We start from the raw sequence: 24,321 nt of genomic DNA on the forward strand, positions 1-24,321 counted from the left end.
CATAAGAGCCTCTAATTCATCATAGTGTGCTCTATCATATCGCGCAAGCAGTGCTTGTGTATTTGCAATGCGCCACATGTTTGCAGCCTGGTAGGCGGTGCGTTTACCAGACGCGTCCAGAAGTTTAGATTCCTTGTCTGGTGGTGGGGCATCTCCTGAGGATTGGGAGTTAGCCCGCTTTCTAGCTGTGGAGACAACTAGGGAATCTAGAGGAGCAGGGCCCTTGATGTATGCAGGGTCTGTGGGTGCCGCCTTGTACTTCTTCTCTATTCTAGGGTTTAGTACTCTGGCTCTGACAGGGTCTTTGAATACCTCTGTAGCGTGCTTGGTGACACCCTTAAGCATGGGTAAAATAGCAGTGGAACGATCTTGTAAATCAAATGTATCCAGTAGGAAGTCTTCTTCCACTGGTTCCGTGTGCATGTCCACCCCATGGTAGTGTGCTGCTCTCTGCACTAAATGGTGAAACCCTAAAGAGTCCTCTGGAGGAGAGGGCCTTGATGGGTATAGGTCGTCTTGAGGTACATTGGGTACATCAGGGTTATTATAATCCTCCCATGGATCTGGGGTCCCTGGTGGAGTGGGATCCATTGGGGCGTCCCCTGGGTCATTGTCCGGGTCCCCGTCATCCGGGTCTGGGGATGGGGCCGGATCGTAGTGAGGTAAAGGTGGAGGGGGTGGTGGTGGGAGGGGGGGTGGCAGTGGGGAGGGTACTCTAAGGGGAGAAGTAGCTGAGTCCCTCTTTTTGGGTGGAGGAGGAGGAGCCGGAGCCTCAAGGCGACGCTTCTTAGTAATCACAGTCAAAAGGCCAGTCTTTGGATCTCTGGACAAAGTCTTTTGTAAAGGGTCTGGTGTAAACAGAGCCAATGGCGCCGAGTCGTCTGTCGGCACCGGCGATTTCGGAACCGGAGGTTTCGATGTTCTGTGTACGCCCTGCTTTTTGGAGGTCTCCGTGTGTTTCGGCGTCGAATGCTGTTTCGGCGCCGGAGCGTCGGTGCCGACCGATTTCTGTTTGTGTTTGGTCGGCGCCGAGTGTCCAGGCTTCGGCACCGGTGGTTTCGGAGTCGAGCTGGATTTTGCAGGCTTCGGTGCCGAGTGGTGTTTATCGGCACCGGGCGTCGGCTGGCTCGATCCCGAGCTGCCGTGAGACTTTGAGTGCTTCGACACCGGGCCCGAAGGTGGGGTGATCGAGGCTTTGGTTTTGGTTTTGCCCAGGCCGGCAGGCGAGGGAGTAACCGGAGTCTCTTTGGTTTTCGGTGCGGGGCTGGGAGGGGGCATTGTACTCACGGCCCGCTGTCCTGGTGTTACGTCCTCCAGGTCGGAGTCGTCGGCCTCGGAAGCGCTGACGATGTCTTCTCCCAGTTCGGTGTGTGTCTGCCCCGAAGCTTCGGCGTCGTCTCCGAAGATGTCCGGTGGAGCTGTCGAGGATGAGTGCGCCATGGTGCGTCGAGCCCTTCGATCTCGGATCGTTTTCTTCGATCGAAAAGACTTGCAGGCGGGGCAGTCTCGAGCCTCGTGTTCCGGAGAGAGGCAAAGGTTACACACCTGATGGAGGTCGGTGTGGGGAAATTTAGACCCACATTTTGGGCACTTTTTAAACGGAGTCCTTTCCATCGGCCGGGACCGGAGTCGCGGAGGGCCCGAAGGCCGGTGTCGATGTACGGGATGGAAAAAGTGCCGCTTCGAGAGATGAAGATGATGAAGGAACTCGAAGAATCGAGGATTTTCCGTCGAGGCTGGAACCGTAGAAGTTCGAAGCCGGAGTACGAAGTATCACATCCGAGCCCGATGGCGGAAAAAAACAATCTGAGGATGGAGCCGAAGCCCATGCGCAGTACGGACCGAAGGAGGAGTCACCAAACTCGTGACTTCCAAAGACGGTCCAAGAAGAAAAACAAACTGCAAACATCCGGGCCCAACACCAGATGGCGACCTATGCTAAGTGTACAATCTGCAGCTCATATGCCTCGAACACATACTTTTCTACAAACAGCTAAAACTACAAACATGAAAACTAGATCTCTCCATAGCCTCTTAAACTAGAGATTCGTGTTAGAATATCTCAGTGTTCATGTAAAGCCGCTTCCTATGGTGCATGACAGAATTCACAGCATAAAACCACCTCCTATTGCATTTGTCAGAGTTCACTGTACAAAACTCTTTTCTACTGTAAGCAACACTGGGTCTGCATTAACTAGGTCTCTCCTCTATCCATTAGGAGCGCTACAAGTACATCATAGGAGAGTTAACAACCGCTGCCCAATCGAAAGGCAGTGTCAAAGCCTTCTCAGTGTACTTTTTGGTTTTTTAATTCTTTCATTCTGAGACTACATGAGCTGTCACACATCTAAAGCCATCTCTAGCCACACCTAAAAGTACAAGAAAACAGAGATCCCAACAATGAGCTGTGTTTAGCGTTTGTGAAACATTTTAATACTTGAAGAAACTAAAACTACAAGAAGCAGAATGAAACTACCAGTTAAAGTGAGTGCAGTGGTAGTAGGTGTGAAGACGGCTTAGGGTAAATTCGCATTTAAGGAGAAGAAAGCAAAACATTGCAGTGTAAAGCACATACGCTGCTCTGGTAAAATCTAGGTTAGATGCCACTGTGCCAGTGTCCCATTGAACGCAGTCAGTCACCCTGAAACCAGACCAGTTAGACATGTTCCTCTAGAGATCAGAGTTGTGGTTATATGGCTGGATATTTGGATCCCAAAAATTGATCTTAAATCCCAAATGTTGACCAGTGGGAAAATTTGGAACATCAACCAGCGGAAAATTTTGACTGACATTAACTAATAATTAACCTGGGAGAAGGAGCGTTTATTATTTTTTTCAGGGGGGACGAGTAGCTGATCACTTATTGGCCACACAAAGCCAAAAAGTGAACAGAGGATGCTGAAGCAAGGACACAGAGTGGACGGAACACAGGGAATGAAAGGTGAGCAGACCAATTCCATCATTAATGAGGGACATTCCGTTTTAGACTGGAGGAGGCAAATTACGCTTTCCTGCCTGTGTTCGAAGAGTTCAAAAATATTAGACTAAAAAGCATTCCCTCACAAGTTTAATGCCTTATTTCCAGATCTAGAACGCACAGAAAGTGACAGTAGGCCCACTGTAGGATTTACCATTGGTACATTTACTGTTATGGCACATTGGAAGTGTTCAAATTGAAGAAATGTTTACAGCTTATTCCAAACTCAAACGCAGCCATAATACCCTGTTGGCAGATAGCCTCTGGCTCATCTAAGTGGAAAAAATATATGGAGAGGTGTGCAGGAGGAAGCAGTGCAGACCAAACAGTTTCAATATCTCCCTGCTCACCAGAAAGCAAAATACATAGCCTTACTGAGAATAAAGTAGAGATGTACAATAAAACAAGGTATGTCATATATGTAAAAGGTAAGGAAAAAAATAATACCGGAACCGTGGCAGCAGTTGTAAAGAGTAAGGAAACAGTTCTATATATGTATTTTAAAAATGTCGTGAAACTCTTTTCCCATTAGTTTATCTTCACCTTGACCCCATATGCTTGATAGACCACACTCACCTTGCTTCTTCTCACAGCTAATGGCGCAACCTAGAACCAGTTGCAGCAGCTTTCCCAGCTCTGCTGCGTTGGAGAACTCGCCAATAAGGTTTACATCCGGCAGGTGCTGATCAGACACTGGGTGACCCAACACCTATTTAGATGGGAGAGAGAACTTATCAAAACCATGCCAGGTGTGAGGAGGAGCCTTGGGTTTGGAGCATGTAGATGGAAACTCATGGGAATTCCACTGGAGGAGCATTTGTAATTCAGGGTTATTAAACCTGTACACACACAAAAATGACACTTGATACTTTGTTTTGCTGAAATGAAAAATGCAGAACCAAAAATCTGTAGTTGTTGGTGTAATGCTGGAAGCTACACGACACACAAGCTACTGCAGACTGTATTGGAACTTGCCATTTCATCCTCCCAAATGCAGTGAACAAGCATATCTGAATCGGCCACTTCCAAACAAATTGCATGGAGTTACTGTTAGAAATTGAATTTTTGGTAGGCTAGGGCATGCGCCAAAGCCAGGCAGAAACCACCACTCTAGTCAGGATAAGGGAGTTTCACTCCTAAAATAACCCCTGCTCACCCCCTTGGTAGCTTGGCACGAGCAGTCAGGCTTATCTTCGACGCAGTGTGTAAAGCATTTGCACATAACCAACAGTAATACAGTGTAAGCACTACAAAGGGACACCACACCAGTTTAAAAAAATATCCAATATTTTTATATACTTACGACCAAAAATGATAAAAATCCACAATACAGTACTTAAAAATCTACAGTTATCAAAATACGCTTGAAAAACAGTTCCTTGATGTCGATAGCACCATCCGGGGGCCATCACGGCGTCGTGAGCAAACCAATCCAAACAGTTCTGGCTCACCGCGGCGTCGCGGTCCAGCTACGGTGTCGGGAAGATCCGCAAACAGTACCTTTTAGAAATACAGGGCGTCTGCAACCTCTCGTTGAGCTTCCGAAAACATGGCGTCCGCAGGCGTCGGTTCCGGAGGTCGGTGCAGGAGTCGTCGGAGCCCTCGAAGTCACACGCGTTGCAGGTCAATCTCCTCTCTCAGAGTCAGGAGCGCTGGCGTCGGCAGGCATCGTGTGCTGCGGTGCGAAGTGCAGCGTTCGGTGCCCTCAGGTTGCGGTGCAAGCAGAGGCTTGGCGGCGGCGTCAGATGGCGGCAGCGGTGAGACCAGGGTCGCGGTGCGAGATGAAGGCTGTGCTCGTCACAGTGCTGGCAGGTCACAGTGCAAGCCGCGGCGTCGTTGTGGCTGAACTGCTGTTGTTGGCTGACGAACGGGAGTCGATGGCACCGGCGTCGATAGGCCAAGGCTGCGGTGCGGGATGTGGGCATTGTGTCGTGTAACTTTATGAGCGGTGCCCTCGAACCACGGTGCAAGCAGCGCCGTCGATTTCGGCATGGAGCAGCATCGTCGGGGATACCAAGGCGTCGTCGGGAAGCGAGGCGGTGCGGAGTGCCGTGCCCACAGGACGCGGTGCGAGGAGCGGCTCGGTGGCAGCGTCAGCAGGCGTCGTCGGTGAGACCAGAGTCGCAGTGCGGCTTTGCGGCGGTGCCCTCTGCGGTGCCAAGGTGTCGCCCTGAAGCGAGGCAGTGCCCACAGGTCGCGGTGCAAGCAGCGGCTCGGTGGCAGCATCAGCAGGCGTCGTCTGTGAGACCAGGGTCACGGTGCGGCTTTGCCCTCTGCGGTGCCTTCAGGACACGGAGTCGGCAGCAGTGTAGACGTCGTGGGGTTGCTTTTTTTCTGTTGCAGCACAAAACACACAGTTACCAGTGCTGAGGGCAGAAGAGCTTGAAGTCTTTGCTGTTACGGAGACTTCTTGAACAGGGGCAAGCTCTACCTCAAGCCCTTGGAGAAACTAACAAAAATAGATTGCAGAAAGTCCAGTCCAGTCCTTTCACTGCCCAAGTTAGAAGCAGCCACTGCAGGCCAACACAGCAAATCACACAGCAAAGTGATAGCGCCTCTTCACAGCTTCTCCAGCTCTTCTTCTTGGCAGTCTTCTTGATCCAAAAGAGTTCTAAAGTTCAGGGGTCTGGGCCCCAATACTTAGATCCCAAAATCCTTTGATCTCTTAGACAGAGAGAGTCTGTGCCCAGCCAGAACCAGTTCTGCCTTCTCTGGTGCAATTTGCTGGCAGGAGGTGGAGACTGCATTGTCAGAGGCAGACCAGGCCCTTTGAGGTGTAAGGAAATCTCCTCCCCCTTCCACCATTGCAGCCCAGGTCTATTCACCCTTTCCTGACCCACCTAGACTATCTGGACCCACCCCTGCTCCCACAGCCTTCGGTCATCCGAAACCCAGACAGGTATCCACATTCCAACAGAGGCACACGGGATGACTGAGCAAGAAAATACCTACTTTCTAAAAGTGGTATTTTCAAACACAATGTAAAAATCACCTTCACTAAAAGATGCATCTTTAGATTCTGAGATCAGGCATACTAAACTTTATTTTCCTACCTAATTCCCTGGGCCAGTTATGTTTATAAGATGTTATAAACAAACTTCCCATTCTGTCCTATGGGGAACAGGTAGCCTTGCAATAGTGAAAAATGAAATTGGCTGTAATTCACTATTAGGACATTCCACACACACCAGGGCATGTCCTACCTTTCACTTACAGTGCACCCTGTCCACGGGGGTACATTGGGCCTACCTTAGGGGTGCCTGACATGTAAGAAAACGGAAGGTTAGGGACTGGCAAGTGTGTGCACTGGCCAAGTCGACATGGCAGTTACAAACTGCACGCAGACTCTGCATTGGCAGGTCTGAGTTACCTTTTCAGGGCTACTCACGTGGGTGGCACAATCAGTGCTGCAGGCCCACGAGTAGCATTTGATTCACAGGTCCTGGCACACTCAGTGCACTTTACTAAGGACTAATACATAAATCAAATATCCAATCAGGGAAACACCAATCCATAACACAATTTACACATAGAGCATATGCACTTTTAGCACGGATTAGCAGTGGTAAAGTGCCCAGAGTCCTAAAACCAACACAAATAGGTCAGGAAAAAGTAGGAGGAAGAAGCCAAAAGTTTGGGGATAACCCTGCAAAAAGGGCCATTTCCAACAGTTACTAATAACTATGTAGCAGGAACCTGTGCCCTTCAACCTTCCCAATACTGTTCGGTTACACCCAGAAACTACAACTCGTATGATGTATTGCGCTGTGGCATCTGTATTTACAGAGACTTCCAGAATCAGCCCGATTCAGCACAAAATCAGCTGAAGCTAGGCTGAGAGCACAAATGACCTCACATTTGGTCTGTTAGAGTGTGTAAACTTAAAGCCACTGTTTAAAAGCTATGCCCAATGGATACATCAGATTTCCTGGTGATGTCACTAATGAAAGCGCCCCCCTGCAGAAGTCGGATGCAACTTTCTGCTTTTTGTTCCACCCGTTCTTTTTATCATTTTCCTTTAGCACTAGTGTATCAGTTTATTGCCAATGACAGCGTGTGCCTGTATTTAGGCACCTTCGTGAAACTGCATGACCCATTACCTTCTCACAGTGCTGAAGGAAGCTCCTCAACGGTTTCCCTTTGTTCTCAGTATGTGGAGCTTTTGAGCTTCAGGCAGCATTCTGTTTTTCAACACAGCACAATCTTAGTATCCTGAGTTGCACAGCTGAACGCAGTTATCGCTCTGCAGCTCCTACTGAACATTTCTTCCCACGTAGCCCTCGCTTCCTTCGGCTCCAGTTTAATATCAGCTGTGTCTAGAAAGTACTCTGCATCAAGTATAGTTTCCCTCAAGTCTCCCTGCTAAGTCACTTTATTCTAATGACCCTACAGTTTTTTGCCTCATCTCTCTCTAATATAAGTTTTCATTATAAACATGGTTCACGTAATCCTTTGCTAGTTTGGTTTCTTGCTTGTTGACAGTGCTGGAGTTAATTTTCATAGCAGCAGTTGAACTGGCCAGTGGCTGCTCAGGCCCTAGTTCTCGGCTATAGATGGAGAGAACTAGTCGAGAATCTCAAAGTACGATTTGTATTTATTTTCTACATTGTATTTCTTGCATGCTAAATGTGGACACAGACTCGGAACACTCTGCTCTCAGAGTAAACATGGTAAGTACTGAAACTTGCTAGAAAACTGAGCAAGGTTAATTCCACAGAACAATCTGTTTTTCCCCAACCAGTTTGACATCTATTAATACTGGAGATATCAAGTGGGGGCCAGTCTTGGCGCCAGCATCCAGGCTCAACCTTAAATACCATGAAAGAGCTTCAATTATCTCTAGGAAGGATATACAACGGTGTGTGCTGCACCACCAAATGTTCACCATCCAGACACTCATCGCCATGAGCCAGACAGCTTCAATGAAGAGCACTCCCACACTTTATATGTGGCTGAAGATGTGGTCTATGGACCCACACGGTCATCACTATGAGATGGACCTCTTCCTGCATAAGGTGGGTTCAGTTATGCCCTCCTCTGACTGCTGCACTACTTCCTCAATAAACAAGCATTTGCAATCCAATAGGCCTCGCATTTACTTGAGTTTGAGCTATTGGCATTGTAAATGACAATGCCTTTTATTTCTGTTTTGGTTTTAAAAACAGATAAATAAAAGGCATTGTCATTTATAATGCCAATAGCTTAAACTCGCGTAAATGTGAGACCTATTGCACTGCAAATGCTTAAATTCTCTAGTTTCCCCCTCTGACAACTGGCTCTGGACAAAGACCCGCAAACGCCCCTCTGCTCCTCAAGGCCGCCTCCTTCCAGGAACATTGCTTGCAGACTGCAGGGGCTATGAAAAGACATGAAAAAGTTACTTTTCACCCTTGAAGCTGCAGTATAGATAGATGCTGCCCTGCTGCGGGAAAGCTGGTGGTGTCCAGGGTTCGAGGATGGCTCAAGGCTCCGGGGAGGCTGTGGGCTCAGCCTTCAAGTGCGTCCGGAGCGGTGCTCAGAGAAAGTGACAACTGGGAAGCGGGGGAGGGACGTTTCCAACCAGGTTTAAGGCACCGGTATGGGTGAGAGGTGTTTGGAAAGAGGGATCCAGTGACCCCCTGACACTGGACAAAGGCATGTGCGTTACCCCGAGGCAGGGACCCTTCTTCTAAGCAGTGCCGGCACCAGGGGGCAGAATCCCTGGACTCTCCGGCACGGACGGATATTCGACTTGAAGGATGCTGGACCTATTAACAGCCTTCAAACGCTGATTTTAAAACACACTTTCGTGTATCCTGCATTAATTTCCACAACACTGTTGCTCTGTACTGTAGAATGTTTTTAATTAAGTGTATAAGGAAAGGATGAATCACTGAATTAACCCCTTTGTGATTACAACCTGTGCCCTAGACGTTGCACCCAGATTTTCGCAGCAGGTGCTTTAACCCTCTACGCTACGGACACTAAATGCCAAATCTACAGGTACCCCAGGACAATACCCCTACAACAGATGAAAGCTGCATGTATTGTATTGCCACGCCCGAGAGAACATTAAATCAAGACCACTTATCGGCCTTGTCTTCTTGATCCACCAATTCTACTGCGAGCCTCTAGGCGAGAGATTTTCCCGCCGTAGGAGGTGACCAGCCACCGCCTGCCAACCCGTGCTGCCCACCATGGCCATCTATGCTCTCACGGCTTCTCCCTGGCGAGCCTCCTGAGCTTTGGCTACGTGTCCTGCGACTGGGTGAAGCCCAACCTGCTAGGGGACTGCACGGTCGAGCACCTGGACAAGCCCCCAAGCCCATTGGCCCACGCACGGCCACCTAACATCTTCATCCTGACCGATGACAAGGGCTTCCAGGACGTGGGCTACCATGGCAAGGACATCCAGATGCCCACGATCGATTGACTGGCTGCAGAGGGGGTGAAGCTGGAGAACTACTACATCCAGCCGATCTGCACCCTGTCGAGGAGCCAGCTCATCACGGGCAGGTGAGGCCAGGGAGAGCCCTCTTGGGGTGGGCAGAGGAAACCGAGACCCATTTAAGGAGCAAAGACTCCTTATTGCGAGAGGCTGGGACCCCGGGGTGTGGACAGGAGAGGCAGAGAGACCCTGTGCGTGGGGCATGAGCGGAAGAGACCACTGGTTCCGAGAAGGAGAGTCTGAGACCGCTAGATACTGGCCGGGGAGGCAGTGACCTCTCGGGGTGAGAAGAAGAGGGAATGAGAGCCCGTCTATAGCCACGCTGGGCTCTAACCAGCAGCGGCATATAATAGAGGGAGGAGGGGCCCGACGGGAGGGAGCGAGCGAGGGGCGAAACGCCGTGATTAAAAGAGGCCCGCGAGACTCGGGATGCAATACAATAGAAAGCGGAAGCGCGCCATGCACGCACACCGTACGCATGCACATCTCCTGTCTGGGCAGACACGGTGAGCAGGAGACAGGTAGGGAACAAAACATGCCTCCCTTCCAATTAAAAGCACGCATTTGTGACGCGTGCCAATCAGAAGCATGGATGGAGCTTCCACCCCGCTTCTGAAGCTAAATCAACGACAATAGATCTCGCAAGCGAGCAGCACATGCGCTGCGTCGCTAGGCGAGACCTAAAAAGGTCTGGGCCGTTTTCTCAAAGCTGTGACCTGCATCGCAAGAGGTAATGCTGAAGTAGGCATCTTCACAAATTACTGGGCAGTCTTAACAAGAAGGGCGGGGATGAGCCTACATCTAGCAATGTGAGCGGAGTATTTCGGAGGGCCGAAGCTGCTCAGGATTTCATCACTGCACATGAAACCTCCTCCAAATCCTCATGGGCTCAAGAAGCTGAACCTTCAATGGCTGTGGTCAGTAAGACTTTTCATTCTCCCCCAATAATTCCAAGAGTGTGCGATCTTTCCTCAGGCTATAGAATTTTAACCAACCCAAGAGAGGGAGTTCCATGGCTCGGTTTATGAACAACTACCATGCCCCAAATCCTCTGCCAAATAACCCTCCCAGTGTAACCCCAAGGTCCATTCTGCAGGAAGGCATGGGTGCTGGAAACTCACGTCTTGGTAGTACTCCAGCATGCTCTGCAGGACTTTCTTCAGGTTGCTTATCTGCAAGGCAAGGAAAGAAATTTAGCACCATGGTCCAGGTAGGAGATTAAACTCTCAGTTTATTATAACAGTTTAGAGGGAAAGCAGATCCGCTGGGATCTCCATCTAAGGCATGGTTTAATCAAATCCTGCTAATTCCATGCTAAGGTCGGTGGTTTATCATTAAATATTTTCCCCCACAGGCTACCCAACCGTATCGTTAAACACGTTGTGCAAAAAATCAAAAGGGGCTGCAACATGCCAGTGGACAAAGAAAAACTGAGCACGTCATGCAACCCCCCAGAAACACATGCATGGGGCGCCGAGTGTCTAGTTGCTCTTCGGTGCTCTGATGAAGAGGGAAGGTGGAAACCTTGGAGACAAGTCGTGCTTTCAGTGCTCCGCATAGGGAAGCCTTGCGGGGGCACTCCGCTTTAAAGGACAGAATACCTTACCGAAGAGTTCGGCCTTCAGCGTTTTCTCAAGGTTAGGCCAGACTTGAAGGCAGTCTCAATTTAGATAGGGTTTAGGAGGTTAATTCATCCAGAAAACACAGTCAGTTCAATTGGTCTGAAGCCACTGGAGAAACAACTGTTCTGAAAATGCTATCTGGAGACAGGTTAAGCTGCTCTCTCTATATGGCACCCACAACTACAACAAAACTGACGGAGTATCCATATACAATATCTTATTTTAAGTGCAAAGTAGCACAATTACCTTGAGTCTCCAGTTGTCTCCAGCTTCCTCTTTAATTCGCAGCAACCAGGCCTCGTTGAACCACGTTGGATCTCTGAAAACAAAGAAAAGACAGACCGGTGAGTTACACTAACCTACGCAAATTTGTAATACTCAATAAAACCGGCACATCTGCAGCTTCAATCTGGTGATCACCCCGACAAACAAGAATGGGATAGTCACAATACCGCCAGACATGTCCTCAGTGCTCATAACTGATAAAGCGGCTCTAGCGTTCACAAGCATGAGTGGAACAACAACCCCCAACAAGGCACCCCTCAGTGAAGAAGCCTAGATCTACTTCTATTATCAATCCCCCCCCCCCCCCGCTTTTTGGGAACAGTACTGCACCCAGTGCAGCTCTGCTAATCCCTTTCCTGGAACACCTTGTGCAGATCTGCCCTCCCTCTGCATAAGTTGACTATGTAGATCTTCTCCTTTGGAGGGGTACTGCATATTTTGACAAGCTGCCCCCACTTGGAGCAGCACCGCCTATTGAAACTGGTGCTCTGTTCGCAGGGTCGCACAGGAGAACTGTCCCTTGCACCTACGAAGATGCCCTGTCATCGGCTCCCATCCTAGAACAGAGTTTCTGTCTTAAAACTGCTGGATTCTTACATTTTGTGGAGCACATGTGCTATGGTGACCCCTCCGGTCAGGTCCTGGTAAGTGGCACATGGGCAGGGCACATGAAACGTCTGCAGCTGCAAAAGAAAAGCAGGAAAACATGAACAAGTTTGGAATATAGAAGAATTGTACACACATGTAACCCACTAATTGCCCCATTCTCTGTGCCCCCCCACCAATTAATATTCCATATGCAAATATTTCCTTCAGTCCTGCACACCAGGGGCTCCCCTCCTTTCACCCTCAAACACCTCTTTGCCCCGCTAAGGCCACAGGAAGCAGAAGAGACTGTCAATACTGGCGGGCACAGAAAGCTGCAACGAATACCCTCTGAACCTTGTCGCTTAAAGACTGGGCTGCAATCTCTTACTGAGCCTCCTGGGAACCTGGAGGGATAGCTCAACGGGGTAGCAACTCAGCAGCATTTATGTGCCAGTGCACAAGTTTGAATTCTGGCAGTTGCAGGGACCAACACGGTGTTCGGTAACGGGTACTGTCATTTATAGCGCTTAGATACCTGGACAGTGAGCCATGTACACGTCCTCAAACTCGGGCAATATCACAGTACAGATGTGGTGGGGGGGGGCGTGTTTGATAGTACAGTCCTTGTTAAGATTCATGTCCAGTTCAACCACTCTTCGGCCATGAGTCCTTGCTGTGGCTCAGGGCTCGCTGCACACACCTGTTGCAGTCCCACACTTGGCATGTAATGTGGGCCTTTTTTTTTTTTTAAAACCTTTATTATTTTGTGCACAACAAACAAAAGACTCAGTTCCATCAGTGTGCCTGTTGCAATAAAATAGTTTTCAAGAAATCATACAGCATAGTTTCAAAAATGGCAGCAGGTAAGTAATATCCCATGTCTTTTCGTGATCCGCCCGAACCCCACACCAACCCGTGGCCGCCCTCTCTGCATCAGAACCAATTACGAATATGCCTTGAAGCAAACAAGTGAGCCTGCGCCACATTGCCCCAGCACACAGTTCGAGTCTCTCACCCCCGCCCATCTTGCTACTCTGTCGCTAAACCTCCAGGCTGATCGTTCTCATCACTTGATGCCCCCCTTTCAGTGGTTATGCCCTCCCCTTCCTTAGTTGCCCTATATGTTTTATATAGCGCCCAAAAGTTCTTAGGTCTACTGCGAGGTGGGAGAAGGTCGCTATAATTCTCCGTTTGAGTGCTGCAATACAACATGTCGCCCGCCCACTGTGCAATCGTAGGAGTTAGTCCTTTCGACCAACAAATCGCCACTCTGCATTTGGCAAGCAGCAGTCCCATGTCAACTAATCTTCGTACCCCCTTAGGAATTAGTTTAGAATAGCCCAGGAGAGCCAATGTCGGCTCGGGTGTGAGTTCTAGTCCAATCACCGCTTCCAACTCCTTAAAGACCTGCTCCCAGAATTTGGCTATCCCCGGGCAAGTCCAAGCCAAGTGCATACAGTCAGCTAGCTGCTCACTACACCGTTCACACCTCCACTCTTCTCTGAGGCCGTATCTGCTCAACCTCCCTGGAGTATAGTAGACCCTATTAAGATACTTAAAATGGATCAAGCGATGTCTCCCATTTAGGGAAATACGTTTCGTGCTGTTGCAGCAATACGTCCACATTGCATCCTCTATGTATCTTTCCAAGTCTCTCTGCCATGCAAAGCGGGATTTGGTGAAGTAATTCTCTCTATATGACATGGTCAGTTTATATATTTTAGACACTATTCGCATCAGTTTGAATGACGTAGGACAGTGCAGTCAACTCCGACGGGTCCGCCAAGTTCGCCCCCAAAATCTGTAACAACGAGTGTCATGTTGGAATTTAGTAAGTAGGGTGGGCATTGCGTCGTCAGTCACTAAATCCTCCCAGCTTTTTGCTGCACCTCCTACAAACAAGTCTCCTATTGCCCGGACCCCTATTGAATTGAGCGCTTGTGTAACTCCCCCATCTTTACATGGGGGTAACTAGTGGCACCAGTCTAGCGGGGAATACAGGATTGCTCCCGCCTGAAGCTTTAGAAGGTGGTGCCAAGCATGTGACGTCGCATTGATTGAGTCCACAATCCCCGTCCTGCGGGCGAAAAGCAGTAGGTAATGAGCTAGGTGAGGCGACAACCCTCTCTATGAGTAAGAGGGGTATGTCCGGAGAGCCATGCATCCAGTGGTCGGCATGTGCACTTTGTGCAGCCCTGTAGTACAAATCCAAATCAGGAGCCCCCAGCCCCCCCCCCCCCCCCCATATGATACGGTAGGGTAAGTATTTGCCATCTGACCCGCGGTTGCTTGCCAGCCCAAGCCAATTTAATCATCAATGCGGTGAGCCTCTTAAAGAATGCGATTGGGAGTACTAACGGAATATTCAAGAAAAGAAACAGAAAGCGAGGCAGTATCACCATCTTCATTATAGAAATTCTGCCCAGTAGGGACAGAGGTAATCTAATCCGGCTTTCCACTTCATCTTCCAATTTACTAATTGCAACCCTGTAGTTTTCCCTAAATACGACGTCCGAGTCCGTGTGCACCACAATGTGGGCCATTTAATTTAGGCACTGCTGGCCCCTCTTCTCAGACAGTTTCCTTCTCCATCCCATAGGGCTCCAGGGACAGGCAGCAAGGTTCTCTGAAATGGTCCCTATCTCTTCAGATCCTACACAGAGCAAGGTGAAAGTAGTGTAAAACAAGAATATTGCCCAAGCAATGCAGAGACTGCCTCACGCGAGTTAGCTTCTCCCCCCAGCCGGTCTACCCGCTGCCCTCCAGTTCCTGGCTGCCCGACACCACCCCTCATTCCTCCCCAATTAAGTACAGACTCACAGGGTGGTATAAAGCTGCAGCTTATTAGCAGTACCTGACAAACAGGGGTCATAAATCAACCTGACAGCCATTAATAGTCTCCATCCATCATGCACTGATTACAACTGTAGCAATTACTCAATGGTACTTTAGCTGCATCATACTGTAATCGCCCAGCATCGCCAACTGACATCCCATCCTGCCCAACTCCATGACCTTGCTCTGTGTACTGGTGCCCCTTGTGATGCGAGCCGCAGTTTTTGGGCTTCCTTTGCTACCGATGTGTGGCATCAGCGGTCCTCTGCAGCCATGCCTGTGCTATTCTGCAACCCTCGCTTTAGGTGTTAGCAGTTGCCCCTCAACGTCCATGCCGAAAGAGTACCGTTCTGGCAACTCTTTCTTCCATGCCATCTTAACACCCGCCCTAACGAGCTGTTGCTGCAAGTTAACTGGTGCTGCCCTGACATACTGCCGGTGGTTTCCCTAGCACTGGCAGCTTCCCCTTTCCACGTTCAGGAGGAACATGCCGATGCAGACGCCCTGATCGATTAATCCAATCCTGAGAGTAGTGGCCAGGGGCCTTGAGGCTGATTAGCATGTGCAATACAAATTCTCAACCCATGCCCCAGCAGAATTTACTCACAGATGTTAAGCTTTCTCCTGGACCTTTCAATCACACAGTGGTTCACTGCCCCTCTCCAATCAGAACGGGCTTTGATTTCCGACCACACCACATCTGCTGGACGGACCAGCCTGGCCACCTCTGTTTAACCCCCTCCTCATGTCTTCTGGATGCCTGCGTCTGCCCAGGGTTGTCAGGTCATTCCCCCCACAGATGGAACACAACAGCATCTGGGATCAGGCCAGACACTAGAACTTGACGTACTGTTGGCAGCAGTTGTACACATCTAATTCCTCGCTTTCCAAGACTAATAGCCTTGTATGGCTCAACCACATGCCCTTCTATTGCTAACACAACCTGGCCAACACAGAGTCTTCCTGATGTAGAAGCGCCCAAACAGCCAAACCGTTTGTGTGTTCGGCCACCCCTGTGACGAGAGAAAGAAAGCTGGGCCTCAAAACATGATGGCTCTAATGTATGCATTGGATGTCCACCTGCCCAGCCGGCTAATGGCGCTCCCACCTATGCTGTACGCCGCTGCTGATGCAGCAGGCCCTCTACAGAAAGAACAGGTACCAAAACGCCTGGCTGGAAAGCCAGGTTTATCCAGGGCTCTTCTTAGGGATGCTGCAAACTGAAACCTGCTTAGAAAGGACAGATCCTAGTGTATGAATAGCAGTGACTCGCCTGGTGGTCTCAACCGTGCATATTCCTGCAACAAGTACACCAGGCAGCCCGCTGCCGAGGCCAAGCAATCTATCCGGGATCATGCTCCTGTTGCCTCTTGATCAGTTTTTGGTCGCCAAAGTCTCATCTCCATATAAGCATTATCTATTTAGAGGTCGCACCAGCACAGGCAAGCCTTGCCCGTTTCCGTCCTGGAGGGGGCCACTATTTCTCTAGCACTGTAAGCTAGAAAGAAAGCAACCACGAAGGCCACTCTGAATAGCGCAGTTTCACATGGGTCTGTGCAGATCCTTGGTAGCCACAGCTGAATCACTCTTAGCTTGTCAAAGTCAATAGGCAGCCTGTCCTCCGTAACTCTGCCCTGCATGTGCGCTCAGCCCTTCATCGCTGCTTTGCAACGGATAGAACTTGTTAGATCACTCTCCGTTTGAAGTTTCATGAAATAGGCTACTGACGAGAGGTGTGTCTGCACACAAGCCTTTGTCTTTTCATTGTGGAATGCACACAAGATGAACCTTTCTACCACCTCCGCCACTTGCCCGCCCCTGAGCACTGTTACACCCATCACCTGCTGGAAAACCGCAATACACTTAGGATAGTTGTTAAAACTATCCAGCATCATGTTTAAGCCTGTTCTATTATCTCCTAGCGCTCCATTGGGAACGGTGTCATCTTTTGTTCTACCTGTGGCGCCAGCTGCCTTACCCTGGACCATTGCAAACGAGAGCGGGCATCAGCCATGGAATTCTTGCAGCTGGATAGATGCCTAGTCCTTTGTGCTTAGCTGGCAGCAGACTTAATACCCTTGAGCAAGATGCTGCACCACAGTTCACCAGCTGGACCACTGTGCGATTGTCCGACCACAATGTTACCTGCTTATTGGCTACCCTTTCCCACCATAGCAACAATGCTACGATTATGGTGAACAGCTCCAGCAGCGTTATGATTTTTGAGATACCCTTCTTGTGCTGGGCACCATGCCACACAACTTGAAGTACCCAGGATTGTGCCAAACCCTTCACACTGCTGCATTCGTGATCAGTTCCAGTTGTGCTGTCGTCACCCAAGGCTCCCTCCAGATAACTGTACCATTGAAATCAGCTAGAAAACGTAGATTTAGCATGAGGTCCGGTTTCACTTCTACTGTCAGTCTCAACCGATGAAGCTTCGTAAGTCCTTCATTAGCCAGGCCAGACTCTTCGCAAAAGCACTGCCTGCTGGGATCACTCTCCCAGCACATTTCAACTTGCCTAGCAGCTGCTGCAGCTCCTTTAAAGTGTTGTTTTTCCTGTCTACCATGCTCTGGATCTCCTATGACAAGTCCAACACTTTTTGTCAAGGTAACCTACATGCACTCTCGACTGAGTCCAGTTTAATTCCCAAAAAGGCGATTCTTGTGGTCGGCATCGGTGTCTTCTCGTGTGCTCAAAGCAGTCCAGGAAGGCTTGGCACTGGCTAGAACCTGCCTTCCCTACAAACTAGAAGTTGTCTAAGAAATGCAGATTGCCGCCCCCGGGATGTATATCGTGGAGTGCCCATTCAATGAACATGATGAACGCCTCAATATACGTCCCAGAGACTGCTCAGCCCATGTGCAAGCATTTGTCGAAGTAACAAAGCCTGTCAAACTTAAAGCCAAATAAATGGTAACTTTGGGGTCACTGGTAGTAGCCTGAACTCCCATTCTATACCCGTTTTTGCCATGAGGGCACCCTCACCTGTTGTTCTCACTATGTCAACTGCATAACCTACTGATGCATAAGTGACTGAGCAAAGGTCTTGCTCCAGCCCATTGTTGAGTGAGGCCCGCTGCAGTATGGCAAATGGCGTATCATTCTGAACTAGCCTGCTTCTTTCTGGAGGACCAGCTCTAGAGGAGATACCATGACGTGCTCTAGCGGAAAGTTCAGAAACGGGCCTGCCTAGCTGAATCTGGTTGGCTATTTTTTGTCTCGCTAGTGTGCTGTGTTCTAACTTGAGTTTCTTACTAAGATGCTCGCTTGGAAGGTCGCTGCAGGAAATAATGAAGCCCTCCTCGAAGCCTCTTGCTAACAGTTGTGCATCCTTCGTGTTGTGGTAACCATTAAGCAGCCGCTGTAAGCAAGCTAAGCTACCGTTTTTTTTCTTTTCGGCCCTCACTCGGTGTGTTTGCCCCTCCACAGTTCCCACAGGCATGTCAAAACTTACAAGAAGACTACACCCCCCCTTGCACTTTCTCTTCTCAAACTTACAGCAGACAGCCAGCACCCCTTTGACAGTCCTGTTTCCTGTGTATGTTTTGGACCACAACCCTGGTTGGAACCACTCCTGCTTCGGGGTAGGTTCAGCTGCCCGAAAACTAGGTTATGCCTAGACTGCGCCTTCCCTTGCAGCGACCATTATGTGCGTGTATCCCGCTGGGTCCTGCAAATCCAATTCTAGAATGGGTCAGGTTTGCATCTTTTCCCTGTAACCTTCATCGTATTTGAGACTAGTATCGCTGTGATACCTGCGCCAAGCCCTATGAACGCTACGCTCATACAGCCAGAGAGCCCTGCGCTTTGCGGACATTTCTCTATTATTACACAAGCCATGGTTTTAAAAGCATGTATCCAGTTCTCTATAGTGCGCTCTACTCTTGGCTTCCGCCTTTCTTTCCTATCCTCGTCCCTTTTAACGTAATTCACCAAGTCCAGCCCTGCCTGCTTAATTTCAAGGACCGAGAATATGTCACTGAATCCCTTCCTCCATGTTCTTTCTTTTACTGCTAAGGGGACATGGCTGGCTTGTCCCATCTCCCCGGTTATCAGAGGTGGGTCTCCTGGTGAGGCCCTTGTATATTCGCTGACCAGTTTGCCTAGCGCTGCAGGCTGGTTAGTGCCGCTTAGGCACACTGCTGTAAGGCCACTCGCTGAGGGCTGTTTTCCAGACTACCTTGCCGCCCAGCCCCTGCTTGTTGGTCTTGTGAGCCTTGACCTGGGACGCTCCTTGCTTCCTGCTCATTATACTTTTGCTGACCTGATTAGGATGACCAGAATTATTTTAAAGCCAAAAACCAGGGCATTTCACAAAAATAGGAGGAGGATAAAAAATTAGCTAGCATTCGCGCCAAGAATTTTCAATTCTATTAAGGACACGGAGGCGAGGATTATGCTTCTCTTTATATTTATTGCCACTCACAGCAGCCAATGAAAACTTTGCATTATGTAAATAAAACATTTCCCAAGATGCACATGTAATACATCACATCCTGCAAGACCCCATAAGAGCCACCATGACCGGAAATCATCCTCTTTCTTTGCTCGAACCGTCAAAGTCCTTAAGTCCATAGAACTGCCTCCAACGTGGAAGAACCAAACCAACTGGAAAATAAAGTCTTCTTAACCAGAAGTACTCTCAATCCATCTTCTTCTCAGAACCTGGAAGAATGAAAGACAGGAAAACCCGTAACTTCTGTTTTAGACAGAATATAAATACAGACGGGTGGGTAAGCATTACAATACTGTAATCCAACCGGGTGGGATAATCCTCGCCTCCGTGTCCTTAATAGGATTGAAAATTCTTGACGCGAATGCTAGCTAATTTTTTATTCTATTAAAGGACCGGCGGCTTCGTATTATGCTAGTTTAACACTGATCAAACACCACAGACGAAATATCACCCACCGGTTTATAATAAAATGGTTTAAAGGTAGATTCAGAAGACCAATCGGCAGAATGCATGATATCCCGAATAGTAGAACCTAACATGAATGTCTTAGAGGGCATAGCGCCCCGAACAGAATGCGCCCCAAATACTTGGGTATCAATACCTGCTTCTTGCAACCCAGATTTTAACCATCTGGCTATGGTAGCCACAGTAACAGGTCTGTAAGGTTTTTGCAAGGCAATCAATAATTGCACCACACCATCAGGCCGAATAGACCTGGTACATTCTTCGTAAACCTTGAGACATTGAACTATACAGAGTTTTGTGTTACCAGGAAAAGCATGATATTCCACACTACGTGACACTGTTTTAGTCCTGGAAGTGATGTTAAAAGAAACTCCTTCAGGAGTAAATACTCTACCTGTAATGTCCAGAGCTTTAACATCCGAAGAACGCCTACATGCAGACAGATATAACAGCATGGCTAATTTGGATGAAAGTAGTTTCCTTGTCAACATATTGTTATGTGGCCATTGATTGACTAAGGAAAGAACTAGCGAGACATCCCACAAGGAAGAATACTTCGGCTTGGGCGGATTTGATACTTTAATACCTTTCAAGAGTTTACATACTAATGGGTGCATCCCTATTGGCTTGCCCTCAATTTGGGAAGGTCCAGCCAAAATGGCCGAACGGAAATTGTTGATAGAACTATGCCAAACACTCAGAAGCCTTTTTGGACAAAAAATGTACAACATAGGGTAAGTCTGCCCCCACTGAATCCACATGTTCCACGCACCAACTAACCCAACACTTCCAGGCTAAAGAATACCTTTTCTTGGTTGAGGGGGCCCAAGCCTGGTTGATAAAGTCTGAAGCTTGTTCTGAAAATCCTGGCATTTGCCAACGTTGCCGGAAAGTCTCCAAGCCATCAGGGACAACTGCCCCGATAGTACGATCGGGTGCGTCTCTCCGCGAGGGCCCTGGAGCATCGTTGAGGACCACAGAAGCATCCTGGGGGAGTCGCAGCTCGCCTCCAATAAAATTGGTAACCAGTGCTGCGACTTCCACAGAGGAGTCACTAGGATCACCTCCGCCCTCTGGCGCAATATCTGTGTGAACACCCGGGCAATCAGAATTAAGGGGGGGAAAAAGCATAATTCAGGTTCAGGGACCAATGCTGGGCGAAAGCATCCGTCGCCAGAGCCAACGGATCCGGCCTCCAGCTGAAAAACTTGGTCATTTGATGATTCAATCTGGAGGTAAACAGGTCGATCTTACAATGGCCCCAGATCGCCTGTAGCCACTGGACTATCTGGGGTTGGAGTTGCCAATCGCTGTAATCCTCGAGATGTCGGGAGTTTCAGTCCGCCACTACATTCGACTGACCCGGAATGTACTCAGCTATGACCGAGATCTGATGACTCTGGCAATAATGCCAAAAGTCCTTCGCTATCTCTACTAGAATGGAGGACCTCGTGCCTCCCAGCTTGTTGATGTATCGAACCGCTGAGATGTTGTTCATCCGCAAGAGGATGCAACACGAGACCTGTTTAATCGCTGTAATCCTCGAGATGTCGGGAGTTCCAGTCCGCCACTACATTCGACTGACCCGGAATGTACTCAGCTATGACCGAGATCTGATGACTCTGGCAATAATGCCAAAAGTCCTTCGCTATCTCTACTAGAATGGAGGACCTCGTGCCTCCCAGCTTGTTGATGTATCGAACCGCTGAGATGTTGTTCATCCGCAAGAGGATGCAACACGAGACCTGTTTGGGTGACAAAGTCCGGATCGTGAACGACTATGCAAGGAGTTCTAGGCAACTGATATGGAGGTCTAGTTTGCATAGGGACCAACGCCCTCCTGTGGAAATATGTCCGCAGCGAGCACCCCAGCGGCTGGCGTCGGACTCTGACGACCTCCGGCAGGGAGCCGAAAATAGCCCTGCCGTTCCATGCCTCCACGTGGGCAAGCCACCACTGGATCTCCTCCCGTACCTTTTGGGAAAGAAGAACTAGGTCTGTGTAAGAGGCCCTTCTGCAGGTGCTGAATCTTTAACCTCTGAAGGGCTCGATAGTGGAGGGACCCTGGAAAAATCGCCTGAATGGAGGACGCCAGAAGGCCCACTATCCTGGCAATCACTCCGAGGGAGACCATCTGTTTGGATAACAGGGAGCACAGCTCCTTTTTGATATTCTGAAGTTTGGAGCGTGGAAGACTCAACTGAGCTGTTTGAGAATTTATGACGAAGCCTAGAAAATCTATTGTCTGGGAAGGACACAGAACCGACTTGGATTAGTTGATCACGAACCCCAGGTTTTGTAATGCAACAATGGTCATGCGTAAATGCTGAACTGCCAGAGTTGGAGACTGCGCCATGATAAGAATGTCGTCCAGGTAAAGTATTATGCGAACTCCCTGTTCCCCGAGGTACTCTATCACTGGCTTCATCACCTTGGTTAAGCACCACGGTGCTGAGGAAAGTCCGAAATGAAGGACCAAATATTCGAACCATCGGTTCCGCCATTGAAATTGCAGGAACCGGCGATGGGGAGGAAAGATGGGAATAGATAGATCGGCGTCTTTCAGGTCCAGACGGACCAGCCAGTCCCCTTGTTTCAGGAGATCCGCCAACAGATGGATTCCCTCCATCTTGAAATGTTTGTAGGTCATGTACTGTTTGAAATCCTTTAAATTGAGTACCAACCTGTAACCTCCACCTTTCTTCTGCACCAGAAAAATATTGCTGCAGAAACCACGAGGGCCCTCGTCGCAATACGCTATTGCGCGTTTCTGCAGCAATTCTTCGAGTTCAGAATCTATAAAATCACACTCTAGTTGGGAAAAAGAAAGCTGTCTGGGTAACCTGTCCTGATAAGGGGTATGAAAGAAATATAGATGAAAACCCTGAATTGTCTGCAATATCCAAGCATCCTGAGATAGTTGGAACCCAATTGTGATAGAAAAATGGAGTACGACCCCCCCCAATGGTAGTAGGAATGTGTCTAGTGCACTTACCCGAAGATTCAGGGGTCTGGAAGCCTCCATGATACGATCCTCTGTTGAAACGCCTATTGTTGAAGCGCTGTCTGGTGGGGGTAAAAGGTTCCCCCACGGGTGGAATCCCACTCTCCCCTGCCTCGACCGAAGTCTCCTCTCTGAGGACCTTGGGAGAACTGACAGCCAAACGAGCGTCCTCGACCTCGTCCGGCCCTGTTGAAAACACCAGCCTGAAAAATTCTCTTAATACCAGACTGTGCTTTGTCAAGAGTCGTGAAGGTGCCCACATACTTGGCCACGTCTTTGACGAAACGGTCCCCGAACAGGTTCCCGTCCGCCAAGGGACCCGGTTCCGCTGCAGCCAATTGTGCAGCGGCGGTGCGTCCATTGGGGCGCAGGGGCGGAGCCCCACTTACCGTCCGACACGCACGCAAATCAATCCCAGACCGGCAGCAATGGCAATGTAATGATGCGTTGCGTCGGACATGAAGGGGGTGGGGCCGGGGGCGAGCACACTGACACAGTTGACAGGCAGCGGCTCGCAATTTTATTGCGCATGCTCGAGTTTGTCTCACGACAAGCACGAGCATGCGCATTCGCTGCACTGTCTGCTACTGCCTACTACTGAGAGGAGGGGGCCCGAGAAGCCGAGGGTTGCCTCATGCAGCAGCCCCCCTCTCGGTATCCGGGCGAGCCGTATCCGTGCTCTTTCGCCAATCCAGGGCAGGCGCTGCTAATGCAGCGTCTCTGGATTGGCTGAGAGCCTGATACAGTCTCTCAGACCCGTGGCAGCCTACGAGTAACCGCTAATTGGGTGCCGCGCAACTATGGCCAATCACTGTGGCTTATGTCTGAACACAGTGACAGTGATTGGCCATGAGGTGCGCACTCCAGCAGTCGGTCGCGTGACGCGTCATCACGCACGCGGTGGTGCCACACTGTCTGTGTCTGCATAACCTCGTGGCGGCGGTGCGTACACTACAGGAGTGAGTCAGGATCCGTCGTGTGACTGAGTGCCTCGTGTGTCGGACTCGTCACTGTCGTGGTGTGGTGCTGGTGACTGACAATTAACTCTTGTCACCTTGCGTACTCTACTGTTCCGGACTTGTCCATTGGTGGTGAGTACTAGTGCAGTGATGCCCCGGGTCTGCAATACTCTCGGATCTGCATAATGCCCGCTGCACTCTTGCCTCCTTCCTGTCCCGTGTCTGTGAAAATCCATACGTCACTTTATTTTAATCAAGGGATGTGCCGTGCATTTCCCAACCGAGGCGAGGCGTGCACGGCTGCACTGAGTGCACCGGCGAAGACTGTTTCACCCAGGTTTATGCGCCGTGTATCATTTGCCACCCCCCCTCCCCCCCCCAAAAAAAACCATGAATGGGAGGCTTTTCCAGAAGCTTATGTGGTGACTGCGCACTCCTCAAAGAAGGCAAACTGAGGTGGTGTGACATCTCCGTGCACACTGTCACCAGTACAAGAGAAGTGCGTGTGTGTGTGGGGGGGAGGGGGTGTTGTGGCGTTCAGATAATTAATAGGGGTTCACTGACTGCTTAGGCCAACCTCCGAGTCCCAGCATGTGCTAACGACACCGGGCCGCAGTTGAATTCTGCACTGAGTCCGCTCGCTCTAAAATGAGTCCTGTGGTTTTGCAACTAAGCGTGAGTCCGACCCCCGAGGACC

The 24,321-nt window shown here is 49.6% G+C and overlaps 1 protein-coding gene across 2 annotated transcripts in view; it reads right to left on the reverse strand.

The window, feature by feature from the left end:
* Positions 1–24,321, reverse strand: part of HOOK2 (hook microtubule tethering protein 2) — a 289,087-nt gene that overhangs the window by 192,966 nt on the left and 71,800 nt on the right. For both annotated transcript variants that reach the window (XM_085654470.1, XM_085654469.1), the window contains exons 2-5: positions 11,909–11,994; positions 11,273–11,345; positions 10,526–10,576; positions 3,554–3,686 (exon numbers count right to left, since the gene is read on the reverse strand). In XM_085654470.1, coding sequence (XP_085510596.1) covers positions 3,554–3,686; positions 10,526–10,576; positions 11,273–11,345; positions 11,909–11,994 — 343 coding nt within the window. The remainder of the gene's footprint in view (positions 1–3,553; positions 3,687–10,525; positions 10,577–11,272; positions 11,346–11,908; positions 11,995–24,321) is intronic.

Source organism: Triturus cristatus, chromosome 4_1 (genome assembly GCF_964204655.1).
Source record: "Triturus cristatus chromosome 4_1, aTriCri1.1, whole genome shotgun sequence".
Lineage (NCBI taxonomy): Eukaryota > Metazoa > Chordata > Amphibia > Caudata > Salamandridae > Triturus > Triturus cristatus.